The sequence below is a fragment of the Aotus nancymaae genome, unplaced genomic scaffold (genome assembly GCF_030222135.1).
Source record: "Aotus nancymaae isolate 86718 unplaced genomic scaffold, 86718_ANA_hifiasm-v0.15.2.pri h1tg000041l, whole genome shotgun sequence".
Lineage (NCBI taxonomy): Eukaryota > Metazoa > Chordata > Mammalia > Primates > Aotidae > Aotus > Aotus nancymaae.
Window position 1 is genome coordinate 27,369,171 of NW_026988455.1, and position 15,326 is coordinate 27,384,496.

Below are 15,326 nucleotides of genomic sequence, written 5' to 3' on the forward strand. Positions count from 1 at the left end.
CCCTCCCAGTGGCCACTTTGGAGGCATTTCATAGAAATGCTCAAGGACCATTCAGGTTTAGAGTTGGGACCAAACCGAGAACCCATGAGGAATATTGGACGGGAGTTAGGAAAAGAGTTTCTCACACAACTGTAGCAAGGAGGGGGGAACCCTGGGCTTGAGACCTGCAATCTGCTGCCCTCCCTGCAGTGTGGCCCCACTTATGTTTTCCTGCAACTCTGCCTTCTTGAGTCCAGTTGTCTTCAGAAGGGGCAAATGCTTCGTAAGTGCCAACAGGGAGTGTTTCAGAAAATGAACACAGTGTGCGCTCATCTGTCTGAAGGAGTCTTCCCTTCCCCAACCTCCCCCTAATTTTTTTTTCTTTTTTTTTTTTTTTTTTTTTGCGAATAGGCAACCTTCATTTCTCAGTGACCGAAGCATGTTTGAGATGCCGTGGGAAACCAAATGCATAATAATAAAAATATGAAAAGCTGATGTTCAACAGAAGTGAAGACAAAACAGTGTGCATCGGGAGAATAAGATTAAACTCAGCTCCCACCCTCAGTGGGCTGGGGTTGTCCATCCACAGGAAGAAAGGGAAGGAGGTAGAGGGAAGAAGCAGAAGCGGTGTTCCATTTTCTTCCTCACCAATGACACTCTTTTCTTTTCTCCTTTTGTACTCTTCCCTGAGAGTCCCCTCCTTTCTCCCACACTCGTTTGCCTCTGCTCATGACTCCTGTAGAGAAGTTTCTTCAAACAAAACCCAGCTCCTGATCTCCAGATGTTGTTCTGTCAGTTGCCAAAGGACTTCTCTGACCACTGCACGGTCATCCAACCAATTCAATTAATGTCTTCATCTTGAAGAACACATGTACCTTCAATTGCAAACCTCATTTTTCCTTTGTGTGCATTTTCTTCTAAAATCACTGGCCAAGATTCTCATCTCTCAAAACACCATTCTCATCTTTTCCTGGAGCAAACACCCGTTTGCTCCAGGAAAGAAAATGTTGTGGACAGGGAAAGAGGGGCGGAAGACTGGTCACTGCCTATTCCGTTGTGCACAATTTGAACTTGGAACCATGCAAAAGTGTTGCTTGGTTAAGTTAAAATCATTTAAAAGATAAAAAATAAACATTTGATACCAGCACAATATGCTGGAAAACAAAATGAAAGACTTTCTGGCCTCATAGCCACTCTTTCCCGGACTGAGGCTTTCCAGCAAAGGAGATGGGAAGTAAGGCTGGCCTGCTGGTGTGGACAGATTCCAGCAACATACACGACCTGGGGGCACAAGGACAGCTTCCATAACAATGATGAGCACACAGCCACCTAATAGCCTGGATCCTCTGAACCAGGCACAGGATCCAGACGTGGATCGTCTGACAAACACAGGGGTTCTTAGGAAGTGTCCTAAATTGTGTTTAGGAAGTGCAGCCCCTGTTGAAATTCATCAAGAGTGGGAAAGAGCCCAAGTGGGAAGGAGCATGGGTTGAGGGGCACAAAAGTAGGTCTGTTGATAAAGAATGGAAGTGAAGGGGACATCAGGTTGAAGCTTTGTGCTGTGAGTCAGAAGGACAATTTAAAAGTTGCCTGAAGAGGCTCATGCCGTCTGCGCTGCTGCCCTGCAGCTGGAAATGAACCTCAGCTCTTGCCTATTGGCTGGAGCCCTTCACAGAATGTCCCTCACCGCTACCAGTACCTGCTGCAGCGCCCCTCCCCCTCTGCAGAATGTCTGGGGCCCTGGGTTCTAAACTTCCTTACTTTCAGATTTTAACTGATCTTCCTGAACTCAGGAGAATCTGTTGAGGCAGGTCACTCTCTGGGTCCTGTCCTTGACATTTCTCACTGTGGAAACTGCCAGACAGTGGTGATAGGCACCCAGCCTGAGGGGATGGCTTCAAATGGAGGTGAGTCTGTAGGGACAGGGGCATTATCCAAGTCTCTGCCATGTTTCAAATCCTTGGGAATTCAAATTTCACACTGCCCCAGGGGACAGTTGATAGGGCTGATGTTGAGGAGGGAGGGAACACTGGATGTCCTCGAAGACATCACACCTGGGGAGGCCCCATGGCACCCTGAGTCTGTGGATAGGGAGACCGGCTCCTTAGAGGTGGACCAAGATGCCTTGGGGAATACACCATATAGGGGAAAGGATGCAGTGGATGTATTGATTCTTTCTAGAGGGGGACAGGTCACGTCACCGTGTGTTTGTAGGGAGTGGTGGGATGGTGTTGTGCTTGTGGCCCACGGAGGATGGCTGGCAAGCCTGAGCCCTGTGTTGTGTGTTCAGGCTCCTGGAAGGTGCCCTTCCATAGTGTTCAGAGGGATTTGGACTGGAGTTTTCTGGATCTTAGGGAGGAGGAGTGAGAAGTGGTCTCAGCCAGAAAACTGTTGGGTGTGTTGTCTGTGACAGAGCACGCAGTGACAGCCTCTGGGTGGGTGAGGCTGGGCGATACTGTAACTGCCGCAGCCTCTCAGCTCCCTCCCCGGAGGTGGCTTCTCCATCAGTTCAGGTGGCTGTTGGCTCTGATTTAACAGGGATGGGGGGAGTTGGGGAAGTTCAGGCAACACGGCCTGGGCTTCCCAGGTTGTTCTGAATTGTTTGTCATTTTGTGGAAGCTCAGGTCTTCAGACCCACTTCCTCTTATCTGCTAGCTCATGGCCTGTCCTCTGCACTTTGTGTTACTATGGAGATGAAGGATTTGCTTCTATTCCATGTCTACTACCTCATGAATGGGGACAGGTGTGGACTCTTGTTGGTTCTCAGTGGAAGGATCTGGAAAGACTGGTTTCCTGTTCAGTAGACGAAGGAGGGTAACACACAAATAGGAAGACGGTCCTATTATTATTATTATTATTATTCAAGTTAGGATGTGTGTCCTGACTGATGAGGTGCATGTGCTGTATCCTTTATCCCCCTTGACTGGAGACTGCATGAGGTCCTAGTGAACAGGGATGAGCTCCAGACAACGTTGCCCACCTGGCCCATGGCCCAAGAACCTCTGGTTCTTGGTTGGTCACTATATTCAGTTATTGGGAGCTCAAAGGAAAAGGACCAGAGGTGGGCTCATTGTCCCATGACCTATTGTAACACGACCAGCAGCTGTGAAAATCCCTGGACACCTCCCCTGACAGCCCCACTGCTCACCGCTTGCTGGCTGTGCCCTAATCGTGTGCCGCTGTTGCTGGCTGCACAATGACAGTATCTCAGGGAACGCCACCACTGCTTCTCAGATCCGCTCCCTGGGAACAGAGCTTCCTGAGTGGCAGCCAGGACCACCGACCACTGAGGAAAGGGTGGGCCGAATCTGACCCGTGTGTAGCACTTGCTGTGCATGGTGCCAGGACAATCACTTGCAGGCTGGGCGTGACGCGTACGGGTTATCTTCAGGGTTCACAGCGTGCTGGCTTGGGACAGATTTCCATCCAGTGGTTTTCTTTCACTGTTTCTTTTTTGAGACAGATTCTTCCTCTTTCACTCAGGCTAGAATGCACTGGTGCAATCTTGGCTCACTGCTGTCTTTGCCTTCTGGTTCAAGCAATACTCCTGCCTCAGCCTCCTGAGTAGCTGGGATTACAGGCGTGCGCCACCACACTCAGCTGAGTTTTGTATTTTAGTAGAGACATGGTTTCACCATGTTGACCAAGCTGGTCTTGAACTCCTGAAGTCGGGTGATCCACCCGCCTTGACCTCCCAAAGTGCTGGGATTACAGGCATGACCCACCACGCCCAGTCCATCCAGTGGCTTTCTTTTGTTGTGTTGAGTTAGGAAAGAAAGGGCTTTACAAGAGCTTCAGGAAAAGGAAGACTGAAGAGGAGATGGGGCCATAGTATTAGGAAGCTTCTGGCTTCCTGTAGGCCTTCTGAGTGTGGAGCACTGCCCTGGGGGAGGCCCCTCACCTGCTGCTGAGCATGCTGAGGGCCTCCAAGCCGGCGAGAGATTCATCCCTGACCCATGGCTTGGGAGATGCCTGTAAGGCTGGCAAGGTCTGCCAGGGATGCCCGAGGGAGACCATCAGAGGCAGCGAAGTCTTGGCTGTTGCTTCTTGGCAGACAGGGGTCAGGGAGTCTAGAGGAGCCAGGGCCAGGCTCTCTAGTGAAGCGACCCTCCTATGGAGTCACAGAGCATCCGATGCACACACAGGGACACTTGCAAGCTGCAGTTTCCCTGTCACAGGCCCTCAGCTGTTGGGACACCCCTCTGATTCTCAGTGACTACAGCGGACCTGCAGACCCCAGCTCATTCACCTCTTTCCTTTGTCTCCACAGCTTGCCCAAGGCTGGAACCGGGTGTGACCGAGAATCCTGGCACCTCCATGCCAGTGTTCACGGCTCTGCCCTTCGCCACACCTGCTCCCGGCCCAGCACACGGGCCGCCCCTCGTGACTGCAGTGGTTCCTCCAGATGGCCCTCCGGTGCTGTCTGCCTTCCCCAGGACCCCTGTGGTGGCAGGACAGGATGGCCGAGGCCCGAATTGGGCTGGGGCTTCCAACGTCCTTGCCCCGATGAGGACAGAAGTGGGGCCTGTGAAGGCTCCTCAGGCACAGACCTTGCTCCTAAGTCAGGCCCCCCTCGTCTGGCAGGCTCCAGGCACCCTCTGCGAGGGTGTCGCATGTCCACCTCCCCGACCCCTGGCAGCTGCCCCTGTGGTGCCCGCTATGGCTGCCCAGGTCTTTGGGGGCACCCAGGCCTGCGAGGGAGGCTGGCCCCAGGGCCCTCCTCCTCCAGCACCACCGGCTCCCCAGCCAGCCCCCATGATGCCTCCAGGGAACGCTGGGCCATGGCCACAAGGGGCTCATGGAGAGGGCAGCCTGGCTCCCTCCCAGGCCAAGGCCCCCCCGGATGACTCCTGCAACATCAAGAGCGCATATGAGAACTTCCGACTCTGGCAGCACTACAAGCCCCTGGCCCGGAGGCACCTTCCCCAGAGTCCCGACACTGAGGCGCTTTCCTGCTTCTTCATGTGAGTGTCCTCGGGGCACCAGAGCTCGTCCTGCAGCTCACCCGTAAAGAGGCTGCTGGATGGAAGGGAGGTCACTCTGTTCAGGGGAGCTTGCAGGGTGGTGTTGAAGGTGATGGGTTGAGCTATGGAAGGGCACATTTTCAGCAACATTAATCTGGCTGCCTCTCAGGACAGACTCTCAGGGGCCTCATCTCACCTGCCCCTCACTGTCCTGTGAGTCCAGCCAATCCTTACTTTCAATCATTTTCATGACAATGTTTACAGAACACCCAGGTCACAGAGGGTTCCCGGTCCAACATGAGCCACGGGTTGGGTTTAGGTCTTTGAGTGCACCCCAGTGCCTCCCCTTGACCTGGGTGGTGAAGGCCAACGGCACATCACATGGGGCTGGGGTGGGAGCTGCAGGAACCTAGCACATGCCCACTGTTCTGCCGAGGTCCCACTGGCACAGCGGTGGTGGAGCCTGCACAGGGGATGGTCTTGGACCCCACACTAGGGTCAGTGCTGGGCAGGTATTTGCAGCTTCACCCTCGATCCCTCCTAGAAAAAGGGACGATGATGCTTCATTCAGAGGATGGTGAAGAGGTGACTTGAGCTCACATATGACGCACGCAGCACAGTGCCCGGCACATGCTGTGACACATTACATGATAGCAGTTATGATTACTGTCCCTATTGCTATCATTATCAGAACTAGGCCGTCCAGGACAGCGCTCCCCAAAGCCACGGGCTCTGGTGATGGCTCTGAGTGCACCACGAGCCCAGCAGCCCAGGGCCGTGGACTGTGGTGACTGAGGCAGCAATGCCAGCATCTGGGAGAGTTTGTCGATTCAGTCCCAGTCCTGCCTCTCTCCATCCTGCAGTGCCTCTGTGACGCTGTATCCCCCGCTGATGAGCAAACCCATACTCCACGGGAGCTTGAGCACATCTACCATGCAATATACTGATCACTCCCCTAGGCAAGTCCCCTGCCCAGTGTGTAGGTGTAAGGAGGCCCCATCTTTGCTCCCAAAAATCTTGCCGCCCCTGCATCCTGGAACTGGTTGCCTTCCCTCTTGGAGCTGAGTCCCGGTGCACTGGGGACCCTGATTCTCAGAATGGAGCCACCCCAGGCTCACAGGCTCCGCATGCAGTGGGCTTGGACGCTGCTCTGCTTTGGTTCTGATTTCCGCTCCTCTCCAGGACTCTGAGTCCCCAGGGGCTGCCTTGCTCAGAGTCCCCAGGAAGCTGGTTAAATGCTCAGTCCTGGGGCCCTGGAACCTGCATAGTTAACCCTCGCTCCCCGGTCATTCTTTGTGTGCACTGTCTCAGTCAGCTCGGGCTCTGCCATAACAAATCCTATAGACCGGGTGCTTTATCAGGACACATTCATGTATCCCAGCTCCAGAGGCCGGAAGTCCCAGGCTGAGAAGGAGAGCCCTGGTGTCTCCTCCTGCCCTTATCAGGACTCAGATGCCATGACAGGAACCCACCCACATGACCTGCTCTAACCCCGATTGACTCCAAGAACTGACACACCGGGGCTGAGGGCTTCAGCACAGGAATGCTGGGGACACACACGTTCCACCCATAGTACTGAGTTCACTTGTCAACACTGAGGACTCAAGGGGCAGTTGGAGAGGCCACCCGGTGGCTTGTGTTGATGTTTGATCTTGGGGGCGTGTCCTAGAGGCTGAGGAGCCCACTTTGGGGAGAACAGGACAGGGACACATGGCAGGACACATGTGGGGAGGACAGGGGCCGGGTGTTGGGACCAGGTGGGCTGGGGATGGAGGGTGGGCTTGTGGACTGGGACTGACTGCATCGCCTTACAGCCCAGTTCTCCGGTCCCTGGCCCAGCGGAATCCCAGCATGACCCTGGAGGAAGGACTGTGGTGGGCCGTGCAGGAATGGCAGCACACGAGCAACTTTGACCGGATGATCTATTATGAGATAGCGGGAAAGTGAGTGTCTGGGGTGCAGGGCAGAGCCCGCATGGCAGGGTGAGAGAGGGTGACAGAGGCCCGGTGGCCATGGTGGCTTCTCAGTGTGGAGCATGAGGAGGGTGTGGACAAACACAGGCCTTCCTGGGCCTCTGGCTCCCTCAGGAAGCTGCTCCTCCCTTCTAGGGTGCTCTGGGGTCTGTATCCTGCCCTGGTGGGAAGCCACGCCCTGCCTGGCCTGGGGCCAACCCCTGCCTGACACTGGGGGTCATGGATGGAGCAGCCAGCGTCACAGTCCAAAGGAGATCACCGCCAGCTGTGGGGATGGGGAGAAGGGGCGCTGGCGACTATAGACAGAGCGGGGTGCACTCTCCTCACAGCAGTGGCCAGAAGTCAGTTTTCACCCTTCCCAGCCTGGCCAGGATTGGAGAAACCTGCGCTGGGTCAGGGGAGACCTGCGTCCAGGACACCACGAGACCCATCTCTGGCCTGCCTGCCTTTCCTCCTCAAAGTCCCCTCTGTTAAGACAGAAAGACAGCAGCCTCGGGGGAAAGGGGCCCTGTCTTCTGGGACCAGCTTTTCCTTCCTCCTGAGCAGGGTTCTCCCAGGCCTCATCTTCCTGGGTTATCCTTCCAGGACCCACAGTCCCAACCTCAGGACTCCTGCATCTGGGCAACATTCCTGACACCTTCTGCCATAAACCCCACCCCTCGCCAGCTGAAGCCTGGAGGAAGGGTTCCCCTGGTGCCCTCCACGGCCTCATGGCCCTGACCTGAGTCGGGAAGCCCTGTTGATGCCATGGGCTCTGCAAGGGCCGGGTGAGGGAGGGTGAGCCCAGAACTCTGGGAGCAGCTCCCTCCTGGATGGGGGGGATGGGCCCCAGGGAGGGCCTGAACAACCCACCTGAGGCACTCCTTCCCATCCCTGCCATCGGCTGCTGCCTGGTCCTGGGGGCAGGGGGACTGGACCCTCTCAGCATGGCCTGCACCTTCTTCACCCCAGGTTCCTGGAGTTTGAGGCTGAGGAGGAGATTCAGAAGTCGAGGCTTGAACCTCAAGGACCATCAGCCTCTGAGGTGGTCAAGCAGCCAGGTACGGCTTCCCACATTCCCACAGGAGCCACGGAAAAGACCAGAGGGGCCAAGGGAGGCCACTCTCCCCACACCCCATGCCTCCCTTCAAGAGAGGGATTTGTTCCTTCCAACAAGACAGCTCAGGGGAGCCGGGGGGCTGGGCGGCCCGTGGTCATGAAGTGGGTATTCACCTGGTCACGTTTCCTAGCTACTCTCTCCCTTCCTCTTTCCAAAACTCAACATACAATCTGCCCAGGAAGCAGGGATGAGCGGGTAGAGTACTCAGCTTATCGGTGGTTCCAAACTTCCTCCAAAACGATGCTGTCTCACATGTGCCCCTCCTGCGGCGTCTCCTCTGGGGGCACTGTGGTTCAGGTGGTCCTGACCCAGCTGGGTCCGAATTCACGTCCCTGAGCCCTGCCCTCCCCTGTGTGGTGCAGGCAGGAGGAGCAGCCCTCACCATCCTCCTCCCTCCCTGCCTCAGTGTACCTCCCCAGCAAGGCTGGCCTCAAGGCCCCGCCTGCCTGCCTGCCACCACCCAGGCCCCAGGAGCCAGTGGAGACCGAGGCCCCCGAGGAGATCCCCCCTGAAGTGGTGCAGGAGTATATAGACATCATGGAAGACCTGCTGAGGCCTCCCGTTGGGGCCACGGGGCAGCTCACGGGACAAAGGGAAGCGGGCGAAGTGGAGCAGGAAGAGGACGGGATGCTTTCAGACCCCGACTTCCTGAGCCAAATTGACGATCTGTGCTCCCAGGAAGACTTTGTCACCAAGGTGGGCTGGCCTGAAGTGCTGGGGTCTGCAGGATTCTGGGCGGGGGGCACTCACAGGTCCTTGGAATTAAGCTCTGTTCCTTAGCTACTCTGCAGGGGGTGGATGTGTGTGTTTCCATGGCTTTGAGTGTCTGTGTATGTGATTGTGTGTGTCTGTGTGTTTGTGTCTGTGATTTGCTACTGTGTGTCTATGTGGCTGTGAATGTAGTGTGTGTATGTTACTTGTGTCTGAGTATTTTCCTGTGTCATCTGTGGGTCTGCTTGTGTGTCTGCGTGTGGATTGTGTGTATGTTACCAGGTCTGCGGTCTGTGTGTGTAGCTGTGGTTGCCGTGATATGAGACAGCTCCAGAAGGGTGGGGACGGGGCACTCCCTGCTTTCTGCATCTCCTCCAGGTGTCCCTGGCTCCAGGTTACTCCCTGCCCGGGAAGCTCACGCCGTCTTCCTTCTGTTTCCAGGTGGAGGCCGTCATTCACCCCCGATTCCTGGAAGAACTGCTTTCCCCAGATCCACAGATGGATTTATTGGCCCTAAGCCAGGAGCTGGAGCAGGAGGAAGGACTCACCCTTGCCCAGGTAGAGCAGGGAAGGAGAGGAACCCAGGTACCCTGGGGGCAGGAGGGACCCGGCACACAAGCCCCACCTGATTGCCTACCCCACCCTGCGGGGACGCCCGGCTTCTTGAGGAGCCACTCCGAGGTGGGGAGGTGCAGGTTCAGATGGAGCAGGATGGAGAGGAGCCAGGGAGGGGAGTCAGGATGCAAACTGCAGTGAGACCCAGCGGGATGCCCGGCAGAGCCACACCCTCTGTCTTTGACACGAAGCCCAGCTGCCTCAGGCTTCCCTGCCTGCCACCCAAGTGCCCTGGTCTCCACCGCCCTGGGCCCTGCTCACACTTAGGGCAGTGCCAGTAAGTGCCCCTTTCCTCCCACAGGTAGCAGAGAAGCGCTGCCTATCCCTGAAGGAGGAACAGCGTGCAAGGGCAGCCCCTAGTCATGACACCGCCCAGCTGGACTCAATGTCTTCTGAGTCTGCAGCGGGCCAAGAAGCAGAGAGAGATGTCTCTGGCCCCCAACAAGGGAGGGGCATGGAAATCTGCCCACCCCAGACAACTGACCGGGACCCTCAGGGACGAGGCAGTGCATGCACTGGCATAAGCAGGTCCATAAACCCTTTTGTCCTTTTGGAGAGACTGGATACCAGCAGGCTGAGGGCTGCCCGGCCAGACTCTCCTCCCCAGGACCACAGACCCACCCCCCAGAGGGCTTCCCAGGACCCTCAGGGACGAGGCAGAGCATGCACTGGGATGGCCAGGTCCATAAACCCTGTGGTCCTTCTGGAGAGACTAGATTCCATCAGGCTGAGGGCTGCCCCGCTCAGAGTCTCTGGGGTACAATCCCTGGCTTGGGGGATGTGTGGTCCCTCACAGTCCCAAAAGAGAAAGGGTGACCCCTTGCCCTCTAAGGGGAACAAAAAGCAACACTGTAGCCACTAGAGGGACAGGGCAGGCTCTCTGGTGCCAATCCTCAAGGGTGGGGCTCTCAACTCTCGGACCCTCATGGCACCAGGTGACCCAAAGCAAAGACTTCTCCCCCAGTGCTGATCTTGCTGGGCATTAGCTTTGGAGGGTGGGGGAGGGAGGGGAGGGAGAGAAAGGGAGAGCAAGGAGGTGTGGAGCAACATCTTGGGGGCCTCCTGTGTAAATATAAATAAATATAGTGTTGTTGGAAATGCTCTCGGGGCTGCTGCCTCTGTCCTCAGGGCTGTGCTGCTCAGTGGAGGGGGGTCTGTGAAGGAGTACAGAGGGACCGGGAGACGCCAGGCACTGGGGGACCCACGGGGGCCAGCCCCACTCGTTCCTCCAGATGTAAGCTGCCCCTTCAGATGCTCCAGGGACTGACGGATGCTGAGGAAGCCCTGATCCCTCCACCACCCACACACAAGCCCCCGCCTGCTTTAGTTATCAGCATCCCTGGAAAATCCTGGGATGGAGAGAGCTGGCTGGCTCTTGTTCTGCCCAGTGGGACCTGAGGAGAAGGCAGCTGCCTGCAACATGGACACAGGGAGAGGCGGCCACTCCTGCTTAACCCTCATCAGGAAGAGCTCGGGCCCTGGGCTGAGGGGAGATGTTGAGGCGTCCAGCCACACGGGTGTGTTTGGGATATGACGGTGGGTGGGGAGCGGGGGAAGTCCCTCTGCCGGTTTCTGGGCAGGAAAGAGTCCTGTCCAACTGGCAGAAGCAGGTGCTCCTTGCTGTGGCCACAGGGACTGGCCTCAGGGGCCCTCGGGGTCCTGCATGGAGCCCCCCCACAGCTATGATTCCCTTCCCATATGGTGACTGAACTCTTGTGTGGAATTGCTGCAGACGCAGATTCACATTGGTATCTGAAACAGTTCCCTCCCAACCCACCATCACCAATGGGCACAAGCATGGCCAGCCTGCCAGGCGCCGGGTGGGTGTGTCTGCTGGTCCCAGGGCCAGGAAGAGCTGGGAACAAGGCCGAGAGGGGCCGAGGGTCAGCCGCCCCTCTGCCAGGCACAGACCCCAAGGGCAGAGCAGGGGCTGCCTGGGATGTGGCACTGGCTGTCTGGGAAGTGCTCTGGGAGTCAGAGGCTAGGCGTTCGCTGAAGGGAGACTTCCGGAGTCTAAGAGTGAGTTGAGGACTGCATCGGGAGAGGGACTGAGGCTGGGGAGGACGCTCTGCTCTTTCCCACATTGTCCCGTCGTCCTCATCTCTGCTGAACTCCCCTCACCCCATGTGGCCAACCTCTACCCCCTTACCCCTAACTCACCTCTCAGAATCTCAGATCCCAGCACAGACCGGACCGGGCACCTGCCCCGGTTCCCTCCTGGCCAACGCCTTCTTCACCGTCTGAGTTCCAGTTCCTCCCCAGGGCCCTTGTTGGCTCAGGACCATGGTGACTGCCAGAGCACTGGTCCCAGCACTGCCTGTATGCAGAGCTGTGGTCATGGTGCCAGGGGCTGGCCCAGCAGCAGAGGCTGGTGGGGCACAGCCATCTGGTACACAGCGGTCTGGCCCCTCTGCCGAGTGAAAAAGGAGCCATGTTTGGGTCCTCTCCGGCCCCATCCTCCCCCAGAACACACCAGTCACCTGGACAGATGCCCCTCTGCCCCATCCCTTCTGCTCCATGTGGGCAGTGTCAGAGGCCGGCCCTCTGTGGCCTTTGGGAAGAAGAGTTTATCTTGGCAGGGCTTCCCCAGCTCAGCACACATCAGCCCATTGGGGAAAATGTGGGGAGTGAAGAGTCACTGGTGGGTGATGTGCGCAGCTCCCGTGATTCCTCTACCTTCAGGGTCATCCTCAGGAGACAAGGTAGCACCTCCCCTTTGCAGGGTTGAGGAATGGTAAGTGAGCCATGTTTGAAGGGAACGTGGTGTGTACTCTGGTGTGTGTGGGTGCTCAGCCAACTTCCTCACCTAACGATGAAAGTGACACCTCGGCTTAGTGACATCTCGGGACTCCTGCTGGTTACCCCACTGGCTGTTGTCTGCCCCATGTCCCTGTCCTTGTTTTGGCTGAACCATTCCCAGGAGGAAGAACCTGTGCTTCCTCCACCTCTGTGTCCCGCCTCTGCCCTACAATCTGCCCCTAAACGGGGACAGTGGGGCTGACTGGGGGGCCCTGATAGACTGAATGTTCATTTCCCCACTCCTGCCAATTCCTGTGTTGAAGCCCTAATCCAGGATAGGTGATGGTATTTGAAGATGGGGCCTTTGGGAGTTCTTCAGGGTTAGAGAGACCATGACAGTGGGGCCTTAATGTTGGGATTAGGGCCCTCGTAAGAAGCAGAGACCCCAGAGCTCTCTCTCCCTGACAGGAGGACACAGTCAGAAGGCAACCGTCTGCAAGCCAGGAAGAGAGCCCTCACCAGAACCTCAGCACACTGGCACTCTAACCTTGGACTTCCAGACCCCAGACTGTGACAAATACATTTATTTTCTTAATACATGTCCCGCCCATCCCCCAAGTCTATGACACTTTATCCTAGCAGCCCTATGTGACTAGCACAACGTCCATCATCTCAGGAACTTCCTTCCTAACTGGTATCTGGAAACTGCATCAGAGCCATGGGAAAGAATGAAGAAAGGCTCAGCCCTTTACGACGGTCAGCACACCTCCACTCCAAGTGCAGCGTATCACACGTGAACCAGGGGTGCTGTGGAACACAGTGAAAGGGAATCTAAACACCCATGACGTCATCACATCCATGCTCAGGGAAGCCAGGCAGCTCGCTCACAGCAGGTGCCGGGGGTGTGCTGAGGCTCTCGGTGGGCTTGGCCTCCCTGCTCATGCACCCAGTTCACATAGAAAAATATAATAGAAACCACACAGAAAAAATATGATAGAAACCAATATACCCACCACGTAGATGTGGGCCATGTCAACATTCTACCCTTTGCTCATTTTTAAAATAAAAGCTTTATTAAGACATTCACATAGCATGCTTTCACTCACTGAAATTGTACAATTTGTGTTTTACATAGAATTTGCAACCATCACCACATTAAATTTATTTATAGAATTTGCAGCCATCACTGCATTAAGTCTACTTACAGAATTTGCAAGCATCACCTCGATAAACTTTAGAACATTTTTATCACCTCAAAAAGAAACCCCTGGTTGGGCATGGTGGTTCACTCCTGTAATTCTAGCACTTTGGGAGGCCGAGGCAGGTGAATCACCTGAGGTCAGGAGTTCACAACCAGCCTGGCCAACACGGTGAAACTCCGTCTCTACTAAAAATACAAAAATTAACTGGGTGTGGTGGTGTACTCCTGTAATCCCAGATGCCTGGGTGTCTGAGGTGGGAGGTTTTTTTTTTTTTAATCCTTGATACTTGGTTTGGTTCCTTTCACACAGGGAAATTGCATCAAGGAAAAGAATTGGGCAAAGTCAGATTTTCATGCCAGCCGGACTCCTTTGCACCCACTTCAGGGAGTATCAGAGCCTCGCGCTATCCTCCAGCCCTGGTCAGATGATATGACTTTGGCTCCAAACATCCTCAAGGTTCAGGTGTCGCAGGCTCCCAGCCCCAAGCAGCTACAGCCTAAGCTTGCAGTCAGGCTTCATGCCGAAGGGCTCCAGCCGCTCGCCCTCAGGGAGCATGCTATTGAGCCTGTCCAGAGGGGCACGGTCTGGTCGATGCCCATCTGTATGCGGCGGAGGATGGCGGAGATCTCGTTCACTTTCTGGATCTGCTCAGCGTACTTGGCATATCTTTTCTGGCGCTCCTGCATGAAGCTGAACAGGGTTTCTACAGACAGATCCATCTCTTTGATTCGTTTAACCAAAGCATTCTGGTCAAAAGCGACGGCCTCTGCACACTGATGCAGGAGATCTTGATATCGGAGGCAGAGCTGCAACACCTGCTGAGAGTCCAGTTTCTCCAATTTGGCATTCGTTGGGGAAGTCTGGCCACTCAATAGCCCTTTCAAAAGGGGCCGGAAGGTTGGAATCTCTTGCAACTTGGTAGTGACATCGGGATCGTTGCTGACATTCCGTGAGGCCTGGGAGCCCTGAGCTACAACCACAATATCATCCATCTTGGCTCTATGCTTGGCTGGTGAAGGAGTCACTATGAAAACTAAGATGCAATTCTTTTTTTTTTTTTTTTTTTTTTTTTTTCTTGAGACGGAGTTTCACTCGTTACCCAAGCTGGAGTGCAATGGCGCGATCTCGGCTCACCGCAACCTCCGCCTCCTGGGTTCAGGCAATTCTCCTGCCTCAGCCTCCTGAGTAGCTGGGATTACAGGCATGCGCCACCATGCCCAGCTAATTTTTTGTATTAGTAGAGACGGGGTTTCACCATGTTGACCAGGATGGTCTCGATCTTTTGACCTCGTGATCCACCCGCCTCGGCCTCCCAAAGTGCTGGGATTACAGGCTTGAGCCACCGCGCCCGGCCCTAGATGCAATTCTTCAGAATAGATCTTCTCAAGGTTTCCTGGGACCTGGGATCCTCCAAGATTTACCCGACCGCCGCCCAGGCAACCACCAGTTGCGGCGCCACCTTGGGCTTGAACCACCTGCGGGATAGACTCGGCCGCCGCCAAGAAATCGGCCTAGGGAGTCAGCAGCAGATCTGCTTCCCGCGGCCGCAGTCTGCGTAGCCGCTGGTGCTCTTCAGGTGCGGCCCGCAGGCCCGGGGCGTTCGTCAGACCCTCCGACCCGCTAGGGAGCCCGAACTCTTTCAGACTCGTGCTGCCCTCAGCTGGACCCTGGCCCTTTTTCACATACCAGAGGAGTCGATTTATCGTAGCCCCAGGTCCCAGCTCCTTCTCAGTCTAGCGCTTCGGACTCCCTGGAGCCCCAACTCCCTCACCCTGGAATCCCGGGAATCTCCAGTCCACATTTTCTCAGAGTCGGTCCCGGCCCTTCGGTCCCCTGGCATGACCTCGTGAGGCCGCAGTGCCCGAGGGGGTGAGCCCTGACTCTCCTTAGAGCCTGGAGATGCCCAGGTCCTCCCAAGCTCGAACCTATCTCCTAAGCTCCTTCTCAGCCTCTGTGGTCCCCAGAGGTCCTGAGAAAAAAAAACCAGTTCCCTCTGCCTCGCCCGGATCCTCACAAACCGCCCCCCCCCCAAAAAAATGAGAAG

General features: G+C 55.9%; 2 protein-coding genes across 2 annotated transcripts; one reads left to right on the top strand and one right to left on the bottom strand.

The window, feature by feature from the left end:
- Positions 1–1,870: 1,870 nt before the first annotated feature.
- On the top strand, positions 1,871–10,739 carry LOC135268648 (NUT family member 2G-like). Its single transcript, XM_064361315.1, has 8 exons — positions 1,871–1,886; positions 4,250–4,943; positions 6,758–6,886; positions 7,868–7,956; positions 8,422–8,711; positions 9,168–9,284; positions 9,643–10,098; positions 10,470–10,739. Exons 1-8 carry the CDS (start codon positions 1,871–1,873, stop codon positions 10,737–10,739), a joined length of 2,061 nt encoding a protein of 686 aa, XP_064217385.1.
- A 3,008-nt stretch (positions 10,740–13,747) lies between these two features.
- Positions 13,748–14,305, bottom strand: LOC135268637 (BLOC-1-related complex subunit 5-like). Its single transcript, XM_064361291.1, has one exon. The coding sequence runs from the start codon at positions 14,272–14,274 to the stop codon at positions 13,798–13,800; it is 477 nt and encodes a 158-aa protein (XP_064217361.1). The 5' UTR covers positions 14,275–14,305; the 3' UTR covers positions 13,748–13,797.
- Between the last annotated feature and the right edge of the window lie 1,021 nt (positions 14,306–15,326).

Bases quoted from the DNA above. Each gene is read 5' to 3' on its own strand.
- LOC135268648 (XM_064361315.1), top strand. The intron at 4,944-6,757 runs GTGAGTGTCCTC...ATCGCCTTACAG, and splicing joins GCGCTTTCCTGCTTCTTCAT to CCCAGTTCTCCGGTCCCTGG. The intron at 7,957-8,421 runs GTACGGCTTCCC...TCCCTGCCTCAG, and splicing joins TGAGGTGGTCAAGCAGCCAG to TGTACCTCCCCAGCAAGGCT.
- LOC135268637 (XM_064361291.1), bottom strand. From the start codon at position 14,274: ATGGATGATATTGTGGTTGTAGCTCAGGGCTCCCAGGCCTCACGGAAT.